The following is a 25,059-nucleotide window of genomic DNA, read 5'->3' as shown; positions in this document are numbered from 1 at the left end:
TAATTTTTTTGGTACTTCGGGCAAGTTATCCTCCTTTTCAACTGTAAATATTGAGGCAAAGTAATTGTTCAACATGTCTGTCATTTCCCCATTATCACTGACAATATTGACAATATCTCCTGATGGCACTGCTTTAGAGCTGCCGGCCCTCTGATTGGGCTGACAGCACCAGCAGCCCGCTCACCATCATTAATTGGATGGGGGTCCACGTGCAGCCAGTTAGGAGGCTATCTGTGGTATTACTGCAGAGACAATCCCACTGCCAGCAGGTGTGGGCTCGAGGTCTGCTTTTGGATGTAACATCGGGTTCCCCATATCCATGATACATTTTGGACCTCTAATTCAGATAGTGAAAATCTCAACAATTCCATCAGAGTAAAATGATTCACATGTTAATTTTACTGCAAAAATGTTCACCTGTAGAATACACATTGAGTGCCTATTCTAATTGTTTCCCTTGTCCTTTGCCCATTAACTTTGACATTGGTCATTATTTTTGGAGTGTACGTATTTTGTTTTTTTTCTACCCATGAAAATGTCATGTTAGATACAGTTTTGCAGAACCAAAATAATTATCATCTACTAAAAGGCAAAGCATAACCAAACATGTTGCAAAAGACCTTTCTAATCAACTTTCCAAGCCCTGAGGTCCACATTATGGCTAATGAACTTGAAGCTTATTATCTGTTTTTATACAGAAGCCACTGATGTGAATGTATGTGTAATCATGCACGCGTTTGTTGCTCAAGTTGTTTTCTCAATTATTTTTCTGCAGGCAGTTGCTCGTTTGATGAACATTACAGCAGCTGTGGATACATCCTGGCTCTCGGGACCAATGGATTGACCTGGGAACAAATTAACACATGGGAAAAGCCATCCACAGATCCATCTGTGCCAACAGGTGATTACATCTGGCATCAGCCTGATAAAACAAGCTCCGATTCTCATGATGCAGAATCTGGCAGCGCCAATGCTATCAGTGAGAAATTACTATTTTTACCTCTGAAAAATATATTCTTACCGTAAACACCTTTGAAAATACATAAATACAAAGCTACCAATCACAAAACAGCCACTGCTAACCTACTCCAAGTGAAAATTATAATCTTCGACTGTATCATGTCTGAATGTCCCATTATCCAGTGGAGAACTCAGTGAATTGAGGGGCAGTATGACATACTGTGTTAAGTTTTGCCTTTTGCCTAGTACCATGCAATAAAATGCACTGGTAGCAGACCATAATGAGGGCTCAATGCAGCCTCTGTGAACATACTTTGTATTATAGTTACAATTCAACAGCTAATGTCAGTCATTGGTATTCCTTTGGGGCTTTGTTCCAATATTAAATTCAAACTCACAGCCAGATTAATTTTTCAAAGTCAGTAACAACTTCTGCTTTCCTGTACAGAGGTACACAGATGGGCAGGTGCACTTTAACGCAGAGACCTTTGTAATAAATCAGTGAACAGGATCACCTTATTGTGCCTGTTGCCCTTTACTATTACAGCTGGTCTTGCATTCAGGTTATAAACACATTTTTTTGATGAGACAACTAGCAAGGCACATGTCTGCAATGTTTTAGGTAGAAGTACATCTGACAATGATAATATTCACAAGGGCAACATGTGGTGAAAAGTTAATTGCAAATAAAGCAATCTTTTAAAGGGGAGAATTTCTACTCGTGAAGGAAAATCATAGCATCAGGCATATTAGCAATAATAGTTTCAAAAACATTTTTGCCTGAATCCCTGGTTTAAAAAAAAAGACTTTGCCTCTGTGATATCTGACTTCACCTGTTTGCATAGGAAGATTAGTGTTTACCTGACATTAATAAACAACACATTTTGACAGACTATGAATGAAGTTCTTTCATTGGTATGAAAGATTGTTAACTTCACTTATTTCACTCTTGATTTATTATTGCTTTTTACATGAATAAAATAATGCTGGCAATGTCCTGTCACCGTTTTGGTGCTTAGATTTATGCTGTGTGATAGCTTTAACTATGGCGTGGAATTAGACCATTAAGGGATAGCTCACGGAGCCATTATATTACTAATTTTTATTTGCATGAATGGAATTAACTGTTTTATCACCTGCTCTTGTGTAAAAGCAGATAGGGTTCTTGTCAGACCATTGTTCCTTGGGAAATAGACACACAGGCCTATATTTTCCGTGTTCTCCTACTCATTCTTTAATGGGGCACAGTAGCTCTTTGAACAGAATATTTCACAGTATCAAGATCCATTGGCAATATTGTAGAACCTTTAGTTGAACAAGTTTTGCAATTAATTGTGGGGGGAGGGGGATGTTTTACCTTCAGAAACATAGTAGGTTTGGGATCACATAGATGGTTAAATATTAATCCCAACTCTAACTCTCACAAAATAGAAATTCCATGCACATTTTCATGAGGATTTTGCATGAATATTGTGTTATGGGATACCAGCGTTTGAACATTTGCATTCGCCTGAAATTTGTTCCTTGCAAGTTCATAATTCATTCAAATAAATGAATTATCAACTTTGCTAAAATAGGATAGGCAGGGAATTCAGATGAATATAATCAGCATCCAAATGCCAGTCTCCAATAGTATGATTTCAGCCGATTTGCGATTGTGATGAATATTGTAATGGCTTTTATTACCGAGACAGACCAGGGCAGCAGCACAATGAAACAGCACCACATCCATGTTCTCCTCCAAATCACGCAGCATTCCAACTTGGAAATATAGTGACAATGAAATAACAATATATTTCCAAGTTGGAATCATAGATCATAGATCTATGATTCCAACTTGGAAATATATATATATTTCCAAGTTGGAATCATAGATCTATGATCTATGATTCCAACTTGGAAATATATTGTTATTTCATTGTCACTGGGTCAAAATCCCAGAACTCCCTGCCTGACAGCACTATGGGTGTACATAGACCACACAGCACTGTTTACGAAGCCCACTCACCACCATCACAAGGACAATTAGGAATGGACAATAAGTGCTGCCCTTACCAGTGAAGCCAACATCTCATGAACAAATTGTTAAAAATGATATGAAATACATTGTGCTAAAGAAACCGGAGGTCTGTCCGATGGTTGACATTGTTTTAATGAATGAAACTATTTTACAATTCTGCAGTCTCAAAGGACTGACAGTTTTTTTTCTAGGTTTCTACATCATACTTGTTCCATATTAGCTTTTGCTTCTAGTAAATTTCTGTTGCTCCTACAAATCAAATTCGATACTGGTCTGTGCAGAGACCTTCCTCATTTGAAAAATAGGCAATTACTTTGAATTCTCTGTCTCAAAGGACACCTACAGAAGATCTCACAATAAATCCTGGTTTCATCTCAACATGAAATGACACACAGACTAATCTATTTTTGCCCTCTGTGTGTGTTGCTTTAAGTATTTGACATTAAATTTAAGTTGAATTCCAAGTGAAACCTGTTGTCAGGTTTTATGTTGCCTCGTGAAGAGGTCTGGAGGTTTGTATGGTTGAACAATAACTGTTTAATAAGAACACATAAACATATACATATGTACAGGAAACATTCCTGATGAGGTTCTATCTCCATGCTGACTTCTACCAGATCAACACCATACTCTATTACTGCCCTGTGACTCACTACATCAGAATATGGATGAGAGTGTTTCCCCCAGTGCCACGTTAACCCTTACTGCCCTGAATACCCTAATACTACACCTCCCCAATATTTTACCCAAATATATTTGTAATAATATTTACATGCTCCCTTTCTCTCCCAAGTCTCTGACTTTACAGATTTGGTGGTCTGGAGGTTTTAAGTCTCTTTCAGGTCTCGTTCTTTTCAAATTTGGAGGAGTGGTATTCTTGGCTGCTTTGGGCTGACTTTGTAGGTCTGCAGTTGATGTTGTAGTACTTGGTGTTTCAATAATTTGGGTGTCAACATCAGTCCACTTCTTGCACTCCTTAGTGTTGGTTTTCTTTATTGACAATCTGTGTTGCTTGGTTGGATACCATGGGCTTATCAGTCTCATTCTGGAGGGAATGTTCACTCCATTCACTCATAGAGTAGACTTACTTTTTCAGTGGGGTCTGCCAGGTTCTTTCTGAGAGTTGAAGGTTTTTGTATGTTCCTCATCATTGAGCTCAGCCTGCAGTTTGGCTTCTAATCCTGTGCTTTGTTTCTTCATGTGCACTTGTGCTTCCTTGAATTTTGTCTTATTGAGTTGGGGGTCACTTCTCTCCTGCTCCAAGATGAATGAATGAAATGAATGAAAATCGCTTATTGTCACAAGAAGGCTTCAAATGAAGTTACTGTGGAAAGCCCCTAGTCGCCAAATTCTGGCGCCTGTTCGGGGAGGCTGTTACGGGAATTGAACTGTGCTGCTGGCCTGCCTTGATCTGCTTGCAAAGCCAGCGATTTAGCCCTGTGCTAAACAGCCACTTCATGTTGTGTGTGTGAGCTTGAAGCTCCAGCTTCATTGCTGCATGTGTTCCTGGTTCTATGACAGAAACCGTTAAACTCTGAAGTTCAGACTCAACTTTCTCCTGCTGCTTTTTCTCCTCTGTAACTTGTGCTTAAATATTTTTGTACTCATTGAAGGTTTGGACGGTCTGACTGGGGCAGAATGTTTTCTGTTGTTTGTGAAGGAGCTGGAATAACTACCTTTGCAAAGAGTGAGGACAACTCCGAACCGAAGTACAGTTGAGATGGACCTCTCTGAGGTCTCCAATTTAGTGTACTTGACTACAGCGGTTGTTTTTGAAATCTTCTGCCATTTTGTGTAGGCTGAGGACGACAAAGGCATCTCTGCTCGGGAGAGAAAAGAGTTGATTGCGGATGACATATAGAATTTCAATTGTTTACTTGTTGCCATACAGGACTGGCTCATGAATCATGCCTGTGACTGATGGTTGCATTCCTTTGGGACCATAAAGTGGCGTTTCTGTCATCTGTGACCAAGTTAGCCATATTTTCTGATCCAACACGACCGTCAAAATAGCTCCTGTGTCTAACTTGAAATTTGTGAGGTGATCATTTACAGATTGCCAGTATTCCAAAATGTGAATCTGGAATCATTGCTTTCTCGTATGAATATTTGTTGGACTTCTTCTTCGATGTGGCTCATCTATCTAATTGGCCTGTCTGGAATTCTCTGCACATCTCAATTTTTGCACATCTTTACAAAGTGTCCCAAGGGGTTGCAGTGTAAGCACTACACAGGAATTACTGGACACGTCATGTACACATGAGATCTTGTGGTGTCACAGTGCTCACATGGTTTGCTCTATCTTGTATTTTGTTTGACCATTGCTTTCCTTTCCCTGGGGTCTCCTTGAACTTTTGTGACTTCATGAGCTAGATTGTCGGGGTTGCTGTGCCGCACTATTTAACTTTGCCATGCAAAATAGATCCGTTTTGCTGGCAGACATTCAATTGTCCAATGATTTGGATTGTTTTTTCAAAGCAAAGTCTTCTTTAGATTGGAGTACATCCGAAGGAGTATCATAGAATCTTAGAATCCCTACAATGCAGAAGGAGGCCATTCGGCCCATCAAGTATGCACCAATCCTCCGAAAGAGCACCCCACCTAGGCCCACTCACCTGCCCTATCGCACTAACTCCATAATCCCACATACCTTTGGACACTAAGGGGCTTTTTAGCATGGCCAATCCACCGAACCTATGCATCTTTGGACTGTGGAAGGAAACTGGAGCACCCGGAGGAAACACACACAGTCATGGGGAGAAAGTGCAAACTCCACACAGAATCAGTCAAGGCCACTCATACTGCTTCTCTGTCTTTTATGAACTCACCATCGTCTTCAGCCAATCTGTAAACTCATTTATGAAAGAGTCTATGGGTTCCCCAGGTTTTTGGACTCTCTTGTTAAATTTTGCTCATTCCAAATTGCTGGTCCTTCATAGGTTAAAGTAGGTGTCAAAAGACTTCATGACCTCTTCAAAGTTATCTGAAGATTTGTTTATTCCTCGTCTTGCAATTATGTTGTTGGCTATTGGATCAATTGAAGATAACAGTCTATTCACTAGTTTAACCTTTGTTTTTTTTTTATTCAAGCCTGAGACTATCCTTTCTCTTAAAACTTCTCCACAATTCCCAATATTGTTCAGAAAATCTTTTGAATGAATTACTTTGGCCAGATACTTGCTAGTTTGCAGAATCAAATTGAAGCTGATATTTTGTTCTGATCTCTCTCAAATTTGTTTCTGTGCATTGTGTTATGGCACTGACTCTGGATCTGGGCTGTGGTGTTCTTCAAGCCATACTCATAAAGCAACTGGTCTGGCAGTGCTGCCTGATTCTTGTGCCAAATTCAAAAGATTAGTTTTGCCTTTTTTTACTCACTGTTTTGTGATCTGGCTAGGTTCCTTAACTCTGCATTTGAACAGGCCTTGCAACGGACCTACAAATGCCTTGGTGGACAATGGCTCTTTCTTCTACCCTTCAGCCTCGATACCTGTAATGGTGCTTCTTAAGCACTCCGTAGCTGTGTATTTGGGGCCTTCAAGTGAGATGCACTTCTCTCAGGCCAGACTGCAGTTTCTTTACTTCTTCATTCTTAGGGATTTGGGGGTCCTGCAGTTGCTAGCATCATGTTGTAAGGTTGTATGTGACCAGCAGGAGCATTCCGATGTGAGGCAGCCCAGATCCTCAGTCTATATCTGGAACTTCACCGATGGCACGTTATGGACCCCGGGGATCGTGATGAAATGAACAAGACCGGTCTCATACTCGTTAAGTGTACAGGGAAAGAAGTTGAATAGGCAAGTGGACCACCTCCGCAGCTGTGCCCAGCAGGTCTTTGAACACCACCTGGAGCTCCCACGACCAGTGGTACTGCTTCCTCCAGTACAGTCGCCATTGACACCTTGTGAGGAGGACATACGCACTCAAGCTGGAAATGCGGGTGGCCGACTCATTGGAATCCAAGTCTGAGATGGAGACTCAGCCAATGGAAGTCGCAACTGATTGATGACGTCCCCCAAGCCCAGCACGGTAGAATCACTCAGGCATTCGCCCCGAAAATGTTGCTCCCCAGTCCGTTACATCCCTCCATGTCTGGCGCAGCAGACACCTGAGAGACATTCCCGAGTGAAATGGGAGAAGGATTTTCCCCCTCCAGCCATCAAGATGGACGACATGTTAGACTTGAGGTGGGCTGTTATAACCTGAACCAAGGCCATGGAGTCTGCACCATCAGGTTCCCCATGGCCCCACCTGAGTATGATCTCCCCACATGAGGGGGCGGAGCTACACCCTTAATCTCAGGGACCTCGGGACATAAATACCCAGCACCAGTATGAGTGTATTGAATAGATGAACAAATATTATGGGCTGGATTCTCCATTTCAGCTGCTGAGTGCCGGCTCAAACAGAGAATCTGCGGGAGGTTTACCTGGAAAAAATCAGTGCCAACCCCTCCCCGATGAGGGGCTTGCAGCGGCACCGGGTGAAACTCTCGGCTCCCGAAGCAAAAACGGCCAGAGAATGGCTGGGCCTCTTGCGCACGGCTGGTGATCTGCAGAGGTCGCGCAGTACGACATGGTGCCGGCCGTGTGCGGAGCCAACCCATCATCCACGACCCCACAGGCCAACCCCTGGCCACCCCCACCAGTCGTCCCCCCCCCCGCCCCAGCCCTCGCGAGAAGACCCCCCAGCCAGCGGCATGGATCCTGGGGTATGATTCTCGCTTTGGGAGAGGATGAGAAGGGAGATTTAATAATGGGAGATGAGGAAATGGCTGAGGAACTGAACAGGTTTTTTGGGTCAGTCTTCACAGTGGAAGACACAAATAACATGCCAGTGACTGATAGAAATGAGGCTGTGACAGGTGAGGACCTTGAGATGATTGTTATCACTAAGGAGGTAGTGATGGGCAAGCTAATGGGGCTAAAGGTAGACAAGTCTCCTGGCCCTGATGGAATGCATCCCAGAGTGCTAAAAGAGATGGCTAGGGAAATTGCAAATGCACTAGTGATAATTTACCAAAACTCACTAGACTCTGGGGTGGTCCTGGCGGATTGGAAATTAGTAAACGTGACACCACTGTTTAAAAAAGGAGGTAGGCAGAAAGCGGGTAATTATAGGCCAGTGAGCTTAACTTCGGTAGTAGGGAAGATGTTGGAATCTATCATCAAGGACGAAATAGCGAGGCATCTGGATGTAAATTGTCCCATTGGGCAGACGCAGCATGGGTTCATAAAGGGCAGGTCGTGTCTAACTAATTTAGTGGAATTCTTTGAGGGCATTACCAGAGCGGTAGATAACGGGGAGCCAATGGATGTGGTATATCTGGATTTCCAGGAAGTCTTTGACAAGGTGCCACACAAAAGGTTGCGGCATAAGATAAAGATCCATGGCATTAAGGGGAAAGTAGTAGCATGGATAGAGGATTGGTTAATTAATAGAAAGCAAAGAGTGGGGATTAATGGGTGTTTCTCTGGTTGGCAATCAGTAGCTAGTGGTGTCCCTCAGGGATCAGTGTTGGGCCCACAATTGTTCACAATTTACATAGATGATTTGGAGTTGGGGACCAAGGGCAATGTGTCCAAGTTTGCAGACGACACTAAGCTGAGTGGTAAAGCAAAAAGTCCAGAGGATACCGGAAGTCTGCAGAGGGATTTGGATAGGTTAAGTGAATGGACTAGGGTCTGGCAGATGGAATACAATGTTGACAAATGTGAAGTTATCCATTTTGGTAGGAATAACAGCAAAAGGGATTATTATTTAAATGATAAAATATTAAAACATGCTGCTGTGCAGAGAGACCTGGGTGTTCTAGTGCATGAGTCACAAAAAGTTGGTTTACAGGTGCAACAGGTGATTAAGAAGGCGAATGGAATTTTGTCCTTCATTGCTAGAGGGATGAAGTTTAGAACTAGGGAGGTTATGCTGCAATTGTATAAGGTGTTAGTGAGGCCACACCTGGAGTATTGTGTTCAGTTTTGGTCTCCTTACCTGAGAAAGGACGTACTGGCGCTGGAGGGTGTGCAGAGGAGATTCACTAGGTTAATCCCAGAGCTGAAGGGATTGAATTACGAGGAGAGGTTGAGTAGACTGGGACTGCACTCGTTGGAATTTAGAAGGATGAGGGGGGATCTTATAGAAACATATAAGATTATGAAGGGAATAGATAGGATAGATGCGGGCAGGTTGTTTCCACTGGCGGGTGAAAGCAGAACTAGGGGGCATAGCCTCAAAATAAGGGGAAGCAGATTTAGGACTGAGTTTAGGAGGAACTTCTTCACCCAAAGGGTTGTGAATCTCTGGAATTCCTTGCCCAGTGAAGCAGTTGAGGCTCCTTCATTAAATGTTTTTAAGATAAAGATAGATAGTTTTTTGAAGAATAAAGGGATTAAGGGTTATGGTGTTCAGGCCGGAAAGTGGAGCTGAGTCCACAAAAGATCAGCCATGATCTCACTGAATGGCGAAGCAGACTCGAGGGGCCATATGGCCTACTCCTGCTCCTAGTTCTTATGTTCTTATGTTCACTGTAGCGGTGCTGGATACAGTCCGCAGCCACCACGCCGAGCTCCTGACCTCTCAGACCACACGTGGCCTGCACCGTCGGGAACTCGGCCCATCGGGTGCGGAGCATCACGGGGAGGCCGGCCGACAATGTGTCAATGCCATTGCAACGGCGCGCAGCGCGATTATGCCATTTCCGAAGGGGCGGAGCATGGCTGACTGCCATCAAACCGGCGCTGGCCCCGATTTGGGCATTGGAGTTGATTCTCTGCCTGAGCGCCAATTACGATATTGGCATTGGGCAACAGAGAATCTCGCCCTATGTTTTTCTAAATCTGTCATCACTTTCTTGTGGCCGCTCGCCTCAAACTTTACGATCCACAATCATTGGTGGAACTTCCACCCTTCACTCAGGAGTATGTCTCACCTGGCGGCGGGAAAGGGGGTACAATTCTGGCCGTAGAAGCTTTGAAGAACATCAGTGAAAATGGTAGATAAGGTGATGGTCAGATGGTATACTATATGTTTGCGAGCAAGACTGCCATAATCCTACAATATCTCAGGAAGAGAATACTCAGCAGTTAAGTGGTCTGCCTGAAAAGCAACTTAGCTGAAAATAGTTGTGTACCATTAGAGGAAGCAATGGGTTTCAACCAAATACGGAGAAATGCAGCCAGAAAAACATTACAACAAATTATTTTCAGAGCCAAAGTGAAAGCTCTCCAAGCCGTTTCTCAGCAGAGACTGCAAAACGAGAGGCGGCTCCATATACTTGCCATCATTTATCTCAGTTCAATAATGAGATTGTAGAACGAAACGTGTTACTTTCTCCAATACACTGAGCACACCACAAGCTGCTACTAATTATATGAGAAGATATTGAAGGACTTGCTAATGATCTTTTCCTGATGCAGAAAGATTCTTATGCCTAATGAAATTGAGTCATTCTTTGTGTGCACTGGCTTTAAATCATATGTCTGTACTACTGTCCAGCTATGACCATTAGCCTCACTCCAGGACAGGCATTTGAGGTTTCTTATCCCCAGTTTACATTGCACACAGTTACTCCTTGTGAAACACCAAATAAAAGTCGAATAGCGATCAGCCAAATCACCTTACCTTTCTGATTTCAGCACAGTCCAGTTTTTTCCAATTGGAAGTGAGGTGTGGCAAACACTTGACTTCCACTGTGTCAACGATCGGCAGTGTGTTCAAAGCAACCGGGGGGGAATCACAAAAGGTAGTTGCTTTCATTGTTGAATTCTACAAGAAACAAACGTGAATGCTTGGTTATGTTTCAGATCCCGTCAAATTTAGATTCAAGAAACTGTGTGAGGGAGCTGCATGGTGGCATTCCATTGTTACTAATATCTTGTTTTGTATTTTCCATGGACATTATGGGTGGGATTTATCCAGCCCTTCTGGTTGGTGGGATCTTCTCGTCCCACCGAAGGCGACACCCAAGGTGGCACCGAAGGTGGCAGGGCAGGCGAACTACAGAAAATGCCGTGGACATTGGCTGCAAGATCCTGCCGGCAGCTAATGGCGAAAACACACCACGGGGATGCCGGAACATTCCACCCTACAGTGTTATTTCTCCTCCTGGGGATTGCCACCTGCTTCCCTCCCTCAGTTGATAATTCAGCTGCTCCCCTTTTTACCAACACTTAGAAGAAACATTGAGACCATTAAGGGTACAGATTGTACGGTGGGCGTGGGTTTTCAATGTCCGTCACCTAGAGTAAACAGCTGGCTCCATTACTATTTGAGTTGACTGAGTCCCTGAAGACTTAACTGCTAGACTGAGCACAGGTTAGTGGTGAGGGGACCAACAAGAGGGAAAAACCTACTTGACTTTATCCTCACCAATCTACTTGTTGCAGATTCACTGGTATGTCAGTTTTCTAGGAGTGACCACCGCATGATGCACATCTGGAGGACACCTTCCATTGAGCTATAGAACAGTACAATCATGCCAAATGGGGTAGATTCAAAACAGCTATAACAGGTCAAAAGTAAGAATCAATGAGGTGCTGTGAACCATCAGTAAGAGAAGAATTGTATTATCTGGCAATCTGTCATCTCAAGCCCCGATACATATCTCTCCCCCCCCCCCCATCAAGTCAGGTGATTAATGTTCGTCAACATGCCAAGAGCTGCACCAATTGTATTTGAAAATGAAATGCCAATGTGGTGAAGCTAAATTACAGGACTACATACATGCTAAATAATGGAATCTGCAAACTGCTCACAGACCTAAGCAACCAGAGAGAAAGCTCTCTACTGGTTGGAGTCATACCCAGTACAAACAAAGATGGCTGTGGTTGTCGGAGGTCAATCATCTCAGCCAGGGCACCATTTTGGGAATTCCTTGGGGCAGTGTACTGATAACATCCAGGCTTTGGTTGATGGTTGACAAGGCGTATTCATGCCACACAAGTTCACGCAATGAGAATCTCCAAAAGGGAGGGGGAAATCACCTCCCATTAACATCCAATGGAATCACTATCATCAAATCTCTCCACCATCAGCAACTAGGGGTTATCATTGACCAGAATATAACTGGACCTGCCACATAAATACTTGTCTGTAAGTACAGGTCAGAGTTTTGGTATTCTGTGGTTAGTAACGTAACTCCTGACTCCTCAAATTATTTTCACCATCCACAAAGCATAAGGCAGGATGCGATGGAATACTCTCCACTTACCCTGGTTCATGTCATTCCAAGAAGCTTTATACCATCCAAGGAAAATGCAGCCCATTTGATCAACACCTCAAGCACCACCCTAAATATTCATTATCTTGAGCACCAAGCCAATGTGACTGCAATGTGAACCATCGACAAGGTGCACAACTCAACAAGCCTTCTTCAATAGCATCTCCCAATCCTGAGCAGCATGCGCATTGGAACATCAATTCTTCCAAGTTCCTCCCCAGGCATTCCGACTTGAACATATATTGTCTTTCCTTCATTGTCACTGAGCCAAAATCCTGAAATTCTACCCCAAATGGCACTCTGGATGTACCTTCACCACATGGACTGTAACTGTTCAAGAATGGCTCACCATCACCCGTTCAAAGGTAATTAGAGGTGGGCAATACTTTCTGGTCCTGTCAGTGGTGTCTTCATCCTATGCATCAATAGATAAATAGACCTCACTCTCTTTCCAGCTCAGATTGTCAACTGCCTCACCCATATATTTGTAGCCAGATTTGTGCAAGATTTTGTCAGGAATTCAAACACGAAAAAGGAGAAGAAAAACATGCTGTTGTATGTGTAACGTATATGACTTGAAGGTATGTATTACTGTCCAAGTGGAGCCCATTGACTGCCCTGCTGTGATCTGTTCTAGTTACTTTCAGAAATTATAAGGGTGCCCTTGATCATTTCCAATGTTGAAATGATTACTCAGGTTAATCTCAAACAAAAGCAGAAAATGCTATCAGTGCGCAGCAGGTCCGGCAGCAGAGAGGTACAGAATTGAACATCTGAGCCACTGACCTGTCATCAGAAATCTTGTCTGTTCTGAAACACGGTCATCGAAAAGAAACATTGGGCTGGATTTTCCAATTCCCCCAGACCCATGTTTCTCGGCCCCATGCCTTTCGCTGGCGGCGGGATTCTATCTTCCCACTGCTTGTCAATGGGATTTCTCCTTGAAACCACCCCATGCCGTCAGGAAACTTGCAGACGGTGGTGTGCTGCCGGCGGGAAAAGTGAATTCCAATGGCCGGCGAATTCCAGCCATTAACTTTGTTTCTCTCTCTGCACATACTGCCAGACCTGCTGAGTATTTTCCAACGTTTTCTGCTTTTATTCCCGATTTTCTGCATCTGCTTTATTTTGCATTTAACTTGGGTTGTAAGGTACCTGTAGAGCAGCAAGTTATAGCAACCCACAGAGCTTGATTACTTAATTGGCTGTGCTTAACTGAAAATAAAGATGTGCAATGCATTTGATTCTGCTTTGCATATTCTTCATGCTGTCATGCTCATATGTGAAAAACATCTGAACTGTGGGGAGCCAAAATGGTGAAAAGGAGTAGTGAATTAATCACTTTATCAAGATGCAGATGAAGTTTTAAGTTCCGCATATCCCACTGATCCTCCCTTGTTTTGAATGTTTCTCAAAAAAGTAGTGGTTGAGAATGTTTTACACCGATGTAAAAACAATAGCATGCTTTAGCTATATGTATTAATTAATTGTGACTACCCTTAGACTAGGGATCTTACCATAAAATTTTAAGACCTGAGCTACATGGCATGCAAGGGTTTATTGTTCATTAATACCACTTCAGCCATTACCAAGATTTTGATTCCTTACCACAAGTGGACTATAATTCCCATTTCATCCCACCCAACAACTGCCAACCCCCCCCCCCCCCCGCCCAATGCCATCAGTTGTCCATCGCAAACCAACCACATCATCCCCACCCCCACTGCAATTCCTGTCAGAGCGCCGTTCCTAATAGCTTGCTATTTTATGCCTCAATCGCTCTGCCACTGCTGGTCTGAAATTCCCATTCTCAATCTGCACCCCATTATTTTCCCCCACACTTCAGGAGCTGGCTGAAAGATTTGGGATAATGGAAGACAGGGGGTGGGACTCTCCGACCCGGGTCGGACTATCGCCGGGGGGCATGAATCACGTGACGCCGCTCCGATGCTGGTTTGACGATTCTCTGGCGGCGCCGGTCGGGGGCTGCTCAACCCAGCTCCCCCCCTGCCCCCGGCGATTCACCCCTTGCGATGGGCCAAGTGCCCGCCGAGTTCTGCCAAGTCCCGCCGGCGTCGCTCTCGTGTGGTCCTACCTGGCGGGACCTCGGCTTTCATGCTGCCTGGTGGGGGTGAAGGGGGCCCGACTCCGGGGGGGGGGGGGGGTGCCTCCACGGTGGCCCGGCCCGTGATCGGGGCCTACCGATCGGCTGGCCGGCTTATCCTGGTGGGGGCCTATGTTCCTCCACGCCGGGCCCCCGTAGGTCTCCACCATGTTGCGTCGGCATGCACAAACTCGTGCCGGCCGTGGCGTGCATGCACAAACTTGTGGCACGCATGCGCAAACTCACGCCGGCCGTGCTGACGCCCGTATTGGCAGCTGGAGCTGGAGCAGTATTGGCACCAGTTCCGTGCTGGCCCCTTGTGCGGCACAGGATCGCTGATCCTAGGGGCCAGATGACAGCGTCGTAAAACGCTCCAGCGTTTAGGACTGCGTGAACACTTAGCCCCAGGATCGGAGAATCCCACCCAGGATAAAAGGAACAAACTTTGAATAGCGGGCTGCCACAAGTGGTATTCCCTGGGTTCTGTAATCCAGGCACAACTTTTCACCAAGTATAGTAATAACTTGGATGAAAGAAGGGAGCACTGCATATCCAAGTCTGCAGATGATGTTACGTTAGGAGGGGACAGAATGCAATGAAAATTGAAGCGGAAAGGTACATAAAAGTTAAACAGTGCTTAAATGAGTAGGCAAAACTGTGGTTGATGGGTTGAATGGGGGCAGTGAGAGGTCAAACACTTTGGATTCAGGAAAGGCAAAATGAAACGCATTGAGGGCTGTGGAGAGAATTTTAGGAGTTTGTGTACAAATCACCACAAAATGGTGCACAGGGACAAAAGCACAGAACATTGACCTTTATCTCAGTGTGGTTGGACAATGCTTCACTTCTACAGAACCTTAACCGCCGACGTAAATTAGAGTAGGTCCTTACCGGCGGGACCTGGCGGCGCGGGCGGCCTCTGGGGTTCTCGGGGGGGGGGGGCGCGGGGGGATCTGGCCCCGAGAGGTGCCCCCACTCTGGCCTAGCCCGCGATCAGGGCCCACCGATCCACGGGCGGGCCTGTGCTGTGGCGGCACTCTATTCTTCGGGACCGGCGGCTGCAGCGGTCCACCATGTCCGGTGCGGAGACGGAGCCCTCTGCGCATGCGTTGGGATGACGCCAGCATACGCCAACTCGCGCCGGCCAGCGGTGGCCCTTCGGCACCGGTTGCCGTGGCATCAAGCCCCTTCCCTGCCGGCTGGCAAACCACTCCGGGGCCGGCCTAGCCCCTGAAGGTGCAGAGGATTCCGCACCTTTGGGGCGGCCCAACGCCGGAGTGGTTCATGCCACTCCTTCCCACCTGAGTTGCCCGCCCCGCCGATTACGGCAGAATCCCGCCCAAGAACACCGTGAAGTTCACTTCTGGTACTAACCAGCCAGAGCTGAATTGATGTTGGCTTTTGATTATTAGCTGGAAGATGTACAAGTTTATTGCAATACCTTTTTGTCACAGAACATAATAATTATTTTTTCAACTTGGATTATTGATGCAGAGAAAATAATCACAATTTCCCACCTCTTTTCCTTTGTGCTTTTAATGTGTGCATCCTTAGGAATGTTAGGAAAATTACTTTTGTGCTGTCTTTTGTGCAAAATTGATTTTGCACTTGTCGGGGAGGGGGTCTTATTGTTGTCAGTAAGTGCAATTCGAGCAATCTTTGACAGCTGTGTTTTTCCTGATTGCTGTCACTGAAAGAGGAAGTTCAATCACATTGATTATTTGTAACTTCGCATATCAAGGTAGGGTGCCCAGCTGCCATTATTCAGATGCCGTCTCCCTTTCTTTTCTGCGTTATGTTCTCAGACCCTTCTGCAAAACCTAAGAAAATGTTTCAGTCCCCTTTGTTCCTGTAAAAGAAGGAAAATACATGTAATGGCAGCTTCTGTGTTTCTGTTTCATATAGTGATTTTCGGGAGACTTGGGCCAGTTATTTTTGTTTGCTCATGGGATGTGGACATTGCTGGTTGGACCAGTATTTATTGCCTGCCCCTGAGGGTATTTAAGAGTCAAGCACATTGCTGTAGGTCTGGAGTCACATGGAGGCCAGACCAGGTAAGATGACAGATTTCCTTCCCTAAATGACATCAATGAACCAGATGGTTTTTTATGACAATCGACAATGGTCATCATTACATTTTTAATTCCAGATTTTAAAAAAAATTGAATTCAAATTTCACCATCTGCCATGGCAGGATTTAAACCCGGGTCCCCAGAGCATGACTCTGAGTCTCTGGATTACTAGTCCAGCGACAATATGGCAGCATGGTAGCACAGTGGTTAGCACAGTGGCTTCACAGCTCCAGGGTCCCAGGTTCGATTCCCGGCTTGGGTCACTGTCTGTGCGGAGTTTGCACGTTCTCCCCTTGTGTGCGTGAGTTTCCTCCCACAGTCCAAAGATGTGTGGGTTAGGTGGATTGGCCATGCTAAATTGCCCTTAGTGTCCAAAAAAGGTTAAGCGGGGTTACTGGGTTACGGGGATAGGGTGGAGGTGTGGGCTTGGGTAGGGTGCTCTTTCCAAGTGCCGATGCAGACTTTAGCACTGTAAATTCTATGAATACCACTACGCCATTGCCTCCCCTGTTGCTTACCTATCACTGGGTTCCTTTAGAAATAGGGCAGCCACACCATCTGTCTACTCTTGATCATCAGTAAGGAGATGGAAGGGGTCAACAGCGCTGAAGGGATCTTCAGGAATAACCTGCTCAGGGACGCTTGGGTTGGGTCCCAACCAAATTCGGTCCCATTGGTCCAATGGGACCAAATTCGCACCTCAATATGCCAACATCTTCATGCACAAGTTTGATCAAGACCTCCTCACCGCACAGAACCTTCAACCAATATTATACACCAGATATCTCGTTGACATTTTTTTCCTGTGGACCCACAGCGAGGAATCGCTGAAACGACTACACGATGACATCAATAAGTTCTATCCCACCATCAGACTCACCATGGACTGCTCTCCAAAATCGGTTGCATTCTGTGACACACTCATCTCCATCAACGACAGTCACCTCAGCACTTCGCTTTACCGCAAGCTGACGGATAAGCTCACGATGCTGCACTTCTCCAGCTTCCACCCCAAACACATTAAAGAAGCCATCCCCTATGGACAAGCCTTCCGTATACACAGGATCTGCTCAGAAGAGGAGGAGCGTAACAGACATTTACAGACGCTGAAAGATGCCCTCGTATGAACGGGATATGGCGCTCAACTCATCGATCGACAGTTCCAACGTGCGACAGCAAAAAACCGCACCGACCTCCTCAGAAGACAAACACGGCACACAACCGACAGATTACCCTTCGTCGTCCAGTACTTCCCCGGAGTGAAGAAACCAAGACATCTTCTTCACAGCCTTCAACACGTCATCGATGAAGGCGTACACCTTGCCAAGGTCATCCCCACTACTTGCCTTCAAACAAATGCGCAACCTCAAACAAACCATTGTGTGCAGCAAACTACCCAGCCTTCAGAACAGCGACCACGACACCATAGAACTCTGCCATGGCAATCTCTGCAAGACGTGCCAGATCATCGACATGGGTACCACCATTACAATCCAATGCCAGGATGTGTTGGCCACAGAAGGAGTGTTCATAACACAGTTCAACAGGCTGATAATTAGCTCAGGAATGCTTCCACCTCTTCACCCACTATTCCCCCAAAAAAGTGTGTGTGTGTGTAAAGATAGATGTTGTTAATTATCCATTACCACTTCTAATTTGATATGTTGGGATACAGATCTTTGTTCTGATACTTAGGAGCATTGTAAAGGGATGAGGCCATATGGCCCAATGGGCCTGCTCCACCATTCATACAGATCACCCAGTAGGAAACACCATTGAAACTGACCTTTGGGTCATGGCTGATCATCTACTTTTCGCCATTTTTTCTCACTATCCCCATATCCTTTAATGTCATTTGTATCCAGAAATCTAACAATTTTGGTTTTGAAGATGCTCAATGATTGAGCTTCTGCAGTCCACTGGGATAGAGAATTCCAAAGATTCACCACCCCCTGAGTGAAGAAATTCCTCCCCATCTCAGTTTTAAATGACCCACCCCTTATTCTGAGACCGGTTCGAAACTCCCCACCCAGGGGAAACAATAGTCCAGGCATGGTCTCACGAAGGCCCTATACAATTGCAGCAAGACATCCTTACCCTTGCATTTAAATCTCCTTTCAAGAAAAGCCAACATACCATTTGCCTTCTGAACTGCTTGCTTTACCTGCTTGATAGTATTTAGTGCCTCATGAACAAGTACATCCACGTCCCCTTGGATACCAACGCTTCCTAGATTTTCACCATTTAGAAATAATTTGCCTTTTTGTTTTTTCTACTGAGTGGATAAATTCACACTTATTCAAATAATATTCCACCTGCCATGTTCTCATATAGCCTGTACAAATCCCCTTGAAGCCTCCTTGCATCCCCCTCACAGCTTACATTCTAACCTAGCTTTGTGTCATCAGGAAATTTGGAAATAGTACATTTGGTCCCCAAATCCATATCATCTGCATAGATTGTGAACAGCTATGACCCCACAAGCAACAGCTTGCCTGAGAATGACCCAATTAATACTACTCTCTGTCTGTTAACTAAATCTCAATCCATACCAGATTTTGTTCGCTAACCCCCTATCTAGAATGCACTGCTGAGAGTGTGGTGGAGGCGGGTTGAATTGAGGTATTCAAGGAAATTTGATGAACTGGAAAGGAAGATTGTGCAGGGCTATGGGGATTTATTTAACAGAACAGACGAGTGGTACTAGGTGAATTGCTTCTTTGCAGAGCAGGCACAAACACAATAAGCTGAATGGCCTCCTTCTGTGCTGTAACCTTTAACAACCCTCCCCCCGAGGCCCATGAGGAGACCATAATTGATCTCTCTGTGGGGCTCATGGGATACGAGCTTCCCCGGTAGTGAGTGGAGCCCACCTAGCTGGGGCTCATAAGATCGAGCATAAAAGCCGGCCCAAGCAGGGATCAGCATGTTGGTTGTCCCAATGGGGACTGCGAAGTGTAAATAATTACTGCAGTGGGAAGACTTTATATTCTGTTAAATAAATACTTTGTTATTCCCACCGCTGGCTTTCTGGTAATTAAATAACCAATCTATGATTCCGTGTGAGACTTTATCAAAAACCTTCTAAAAATCCAAATACATCACATGCACTGGTTCTTCTTTATCTATGCTGCAAGAAACATCGTCAAAAAACTGCAACATGTTTGTCAAACCTGATTTCCCTTTCATAAGTCCATGTTGACTTTGTCCAATCATACCATTATGTTCTAAGTGTCCAGTTATCACATCCTGATCGATTCTAACATTTTCCTCACTACAGATGTCAATTTAACAGGTCTGTACTTCTCTGTTTTCTCGCTCATAGAATCATAGAATTTACAGTGCAGAAGGAGGCCATTCAGCCCATCAAGTCTGCACCCGCCCTTGGAAAGAGCACCCTCCATTTTGTTTTGTTTTTTAAATTAAATTTAGAGTACCCAATTATTTTTTTTTCCAATTAAGGGGCAATTTAGTGTGGCCAATCCACCTACCTTGCACATTTTTGGGTTGTGTGGATGAAACCTACGCAGACACAGGGAGAATGTGCAAACTCCACATGGACAGTGACCCAGGGCCGGGATTCGAACCCGGATCCTCAGCGCCGTAGGCAGCAATGCTAACCTCACCTAACCTTTTGGACACTAAGGACAATTTAGAATGGCCAATCCACCTAACCTGCATATCTTTGGACTGTGGGAGGAAATCGGAGCACCCGGAGAAAACCCACGTGCACACGGGGAGAACATGCAGACAGTCACCCAAGCCAGGAATCAAACCTGGGACCCTGGAGCTGTGAAGCAACTGTGCTAACCACTGTTCTACTGTGCTGCCCACTCCCTTCTTAAATAGTGGAATTACATTTGCTACTTTCCCGCCTGCAGGATCCTTTCCAGAATCTACAGAATTTTGAAGGATATCCACGAATGCATCCACTGTTTCTATAGTCACCTCCTTCAATACTCTGGGATGTAGTCCAGGGATTTATCAACGTTCAATCTAATTAATTTTTTGAATATTACCTCTTTATCAATACTATTATTTTTAGTTCCTTATTTTCACAAGCCCCTTTGTTCTCTATTATTTCTGGGATAGTTTCTGCATCTTACTTCATGAAGGCAGACAGAAAGTAATTGGTTAGTTTCTCCGCCATTTCACTAATCCCCATTATAAATCCTTCTATTTCTACCTGTACTGGGCCCACATTTGTCCTTGATAATCTTTTCATTTTCACCTAAAGAAGCTTTTAAAGACTGCCATTATATTTTTCACAAGCTTACATTCATATTCGATTTTCCCTTTCTTAATTAGTTTCTTGGACCTCCTTTGTTGGATTCTGAATTGATCCTAATCCTCAGATTTACTATTTTTCAGGCAATCTCATAAGACACTCCTTTGATCGAATGCAATCTTTAACTTATTTTCTGAGCCATGGTTGATGAGCCTTTCCTGTTGCGTTTTTATGTCTCAGAGTAATGTATATTTGTTGTCGACCATGTAATACCTCTTTAAATACTAGCCATTGCCTTTCTACCATCAAATCTTTAAATATAATTTCCCAATCCAACATAGTTCCATTCATTTGTAGTACGATCACCTAGCATGTTTATAGCATGCCACATTTTGCTAATGTTAAGCATGCATGTGTTGTAGCTGCACCACATTGGCACCTTGGTTTCAGGACTGTTGTTGGACAGAGATCCAACACTCCTTGTTGAAGCTGGGGTTAATCATCAGGCTTGATGGTAATGGAGGAGTAAAGGACAGGCCTTGATTGTGGCAATATATAATTCTGCTGATGGCCCAACGTGCCTTTCAGCTGCTAGATTAGTTCTTCATTGATCTCACCTCACACAGATGATGCCACACAACACATTGGAGGGTGGCCTTAGCATGAAGACAAGTGTTGGTCTCCGTGTGGACTTTGTGGTGACCCTGTCAATGAAAAGCAAGGCATTGCTTTTCTTAGTAGCCACCTTTATTAAAGTAGAATAAAGTAATTTTAATTTTCAAAAGTAAATCAATGGTGCACAACGTGGAGAACATAAAAAATTAATCTTTCCTCACTTATAAGAATGCGAGATCATGACTCATGAATTGCCACGTTGTTGTCAATTATGGAAATAAGTGTTCTGAGCGGTATGACACAATCGTAAGCAATGGCATAAAAATTACATAAATCGCACCTTGTCACATAGATACTAGAATTCAACAGTAATATTCTGTTGCTATGCAAAAAGAAAGGCACGTATTTATATTGTGCCTTGCACAATCTCACAACATCCTAAAGAGGTTTACAGCCAATGAAGTATTTTTGAAGTGTTGTAATGTAAGGAAATGCAGCAGAGGGTTTACACAGCTCCCACAAACAGTAATGTGATAATGGTCAGATAATGTGTTTTAGGGATGTTGATTGAGGAATGAGTACCTGGGGCACCCCTGATCTTCTTTGAAGGAGTGCTCTGGGATTTTTTATGCTCACCTGACAGAGCAGGCAGTTTAATGTCTCATCTGACAGACAGTGGGCGCGATTCTCCGCTCCTGCGCCGGTTGGGAGAATACCCTGGCGCGCCATTTTTCCCCACGAACCGGTCCGACGCCCTCCGCGCGATTCACCCAAGCTGCGAGAACGGCCCCGTCGAGTTCTGCGCGGCGCAGGCCAGAGAATCGCCCGGAACACCAAAAATAGCGATTCTCCACTACACCCGCTATTCTCCGGCCTGGATGGGCCGAGCGGCCTGCCCAAAACGACGGCTTCCCACAGGCGCCATCCACACCTGGTCGCTGCTGGCGGGAACAGCGCGGGAACGCTGGGGGGGGGGGAGCGGCTTGTGGGGGGGGCGAGGGGGATTCTTTCACCGGGGTAGGACCCAAAAGGGGTCTGGCCCGCGATCGGTGCCCACCGATCGGCGGGCCGGCCTATCTGAAGGAGGACCTCCTTTCCTCCGTGCCCTGCAAGATCCATCCGACATCTTCTTGCGGGGCGGCCTCGGTGAGGACGGCAACCGTGCATGCGTGGGTGACGCCATTTATGCCAGTTACCCGGCGCCGGCTGTGTCATTTAAGCGGCGGCGCGCGCTGACGACGCTGCTTTCGTGACACGCCCCCCCGAGTTTCTCGCGGCCCCGATCCTAGGCCATATACGGGCCCTGAATCGCTCGAGATTGGGGCCGTTTCGCACCATCGTGAATCTCGACGGCGTTCACGACGGCGTGAGCACTTAGTCACGGGAGCGGAGAATCGCGCCCAGTGTTCTAGTGCAGAAAATCAGGTGGTGAAGGATAAATCTAGGCAATCATTCCACTCTTTTAATGGCTCTTATTCACAGAAATAAACTTGCAAACATGCATCTCCAAACACACACCCCAGTTTCAGTCTGTTCTTATTGATAATTATCCATTTCTAAGCTAATTAGTCATAAGTTGGTGGTGGGCAAATTAGTAGAATCAACCCTGAGAGATAGGATTAGCTGTCACGTAGAAAGGCAGAGGCTAATCAGGGATGGTCAGCATGGATTTGTTGAAGGAAGGTCATGCTTCGTAAATTCTTGGAAAAAGTGACGAAGAGGATCGATGAGGGTAATGCAATGTATGTTGTGTACATAGATTTAAGCAAGATGTTTGACAAGGTCCTACATGGCAGAATGGTCAAAAATGTAAAAGCCCATGGGATACAGTGTAATGTGGCAAAGTGGATAAAATGTTGGCTTAGTAACAGAAAACAAAGGTTAATGGCCGATGGATGCCCTTGTGAATGGAAAGTGCAGGAATCCCCTGTGACTGTCCCCCTCTTCAACATGTATACTGTTGGGGCAATAGACTATCAGGAAAAAATAACAGCAACAGCCAGAACAGTGGCACCGCGGCTGGCTCTGTTGTTCAGCAGTGAGGGTCAAAGTGCAGAAGAGCTTTAGAAACATAGAAAAAATAGGTGCGGGAGGATGCCATTCAGCCCTTCAAGCCTGCTCTGTCATTCATTATGATCATGGCCGATCATCCAACTCAATAGCCTAATCCTGCTTTCCCCCATAACCTTTGATCCTCTTCGCCCTAAGTGCTATATCTAACATATTCCAGTTGTGGCCTCACCAAGGCCCTGTATTATTGCAGCCAGACATCCCTTCTCCTATACTTTTTTAAAAAATATATATTTTATTCAAGTTTTTTGGCCAAACATAACAATACGTAGTGTTTCTTTTACACAACAATAAAGCAATATAAATAACCGTGGCCAGTTCTAAACAAATAAATAAGTAATATATAAACAAAAACAAAAAACAAAACTAAATGGCAACTGCCTTGTCCAAAATAAATACTCTCCAAAAATACAATCCAACAATCCAATATACAATTACATATACCAAATACCTATACATATACAATAACATCCCTGAGAGTCCGTCCGATTCCTCCCCCCCCCCGCCCTCCCCCCCCCCCCCCCCCTCCCCCCGGGTTGCTGCTGTTGTCTACTTCTTTTCCATTCCCTCTATCTTTCTGTGAGGTAGTCGACGAACGGTTGTCACCGCCTGGTGAACCCCTGAGCCGAACCCCTTAACACGAACTTAATCCGTTCTAACTTTATAAACCCTGCCATATCGTTTATCCAGGTCTCCACACCCGGGGGTTTGGCTTCCTTCCACATTAACAATATCCTGCGCTGGGCTACAAGGGACGCAAAGGCCAACACGTCAACCTCTCTCGCCTCCTGCACTCCTGGCTCTTCTGCAACCCCAAATATAGCCAACCCCCAGCTTGGTTCGACCCGGACCCCCACCACCTTCGAAAGCACCTTTGCCACCCCCACCCAGAACCCCTGTAGTGCACTATATAATTTGTTGCATTATTACTGGGCGGCAAATGTTGAGAAAGTGCGGGGTGGTGTAAGGAGCTGGAGTCAGAATGGGGGCGGATAGAGGAGGCTTTTTGTATTAGTTCAAGCTTGAGGGTACTTGTTTCTGCTCCTCTTCCATTCCTTTCATCTAGGTTATCTTTGAGCTCAGTGGTGATATTCTCTCTAAGAATATGGAATCGAATCAGGTAGCACTGGCACCGATCTGTGGAAACCATGGGCGGGATTCTCCCAACGGGAGTCTAAGTGCCGACGCCGGAGTAAAATCCGGAGTGTTTTACTCCGGCGTCGGCGCCCGTTCCCAGACCCCTATTCCCCCCCCTCCATGGGGCTAGCAAGGGCGTCGCGTGATTTACGGCGACAGGGCCTCAGCACAGCGTCAGAGACCCGGCGCCGCATAAAAGACGCGGCGCCTTGGGTCGCGCGCATGCGCAGTTGGGTCGGCGCCAACTAGCGCATGCGCGGTGGTCGTCCTCCCCCAGGCTGCCCCGCACAAACATGGCGGATGGATCCAGGATTGCCGGCGGAAGAAAGGAGGCCCGCCGACAGAGAGGCTGGCCCGGCGATCGGTTGGTCCCAATCGCGTACCAGGCCAATCCGGAAGCCCCCCCGGGAACGGATCCCCCCTCCCGCCCCCACAGGTTGCCCCCCAAGCCTTCGCGATGAGTACCTGCCAGCAGCAACCAGGTGTGGACGACGCCGGCGGGACTAGGCCATTTCCGCGTGGCCGCTCGGCCCATCCGGGCCGGAGAATCGCTGCTCGCCGTTTGCGAGCAGCCCCCAATTTAAATTTTTCAGTTCCTGCCAAATATTGTTGTTATCAGCCTTCCCCCAATTTCAC

General features: G+C 45.6%; 1 protein-coding gene across 9 annotated transcripts in view; it reads left to right on the top strand.

Moving 5' to 3' along the window:
- The window catches only part of LOC140428486 (receptor-type tyrosine-protein phosphatase T-like), a 1,877,905-nt gene that overhangs the window by 484,805 nt on the left and 1,368,041 nt on the right, over nt 1-25,059 (top strand). For 6 of the 9 annotated variants that reach the window (XM_072515007.1, XM_072515008.1, XM_072515005.1 and 3 more), the window contains exon 2: nt 776-979. In XM_072515007.1, the coding sequence (XP_072371108.1) occupies nt 776-979 (204 nt within the window). The remainder of the gene's footprint in view (nt 1-775; nt 980-25,059) is intronic. The other 3 variants (XM_072515010.1, XM_072515013.1, XM_072515012.1) reach the window with 1 other exon arrangement.

Source organism: Scyliorhinus torazame, chromosome 8, assembly GCF_047496885.1.
Source record: "Scyliorhinus torazame isolate Kashiwa2021f chromosome 8, sScyTor2.1, whole genome shotgun sequence".
NCBI classification, from domain to species: Eukaryota; Metazoa; Chordata; class Chondrichthyes; order Carcharhiniformes; family Scyliorhinidae; genus Scyliorhinus; species Scyliorhinus torazame.
This window is presented reverse-complemented; position numbering and strand designations above follow the sequence as displayed.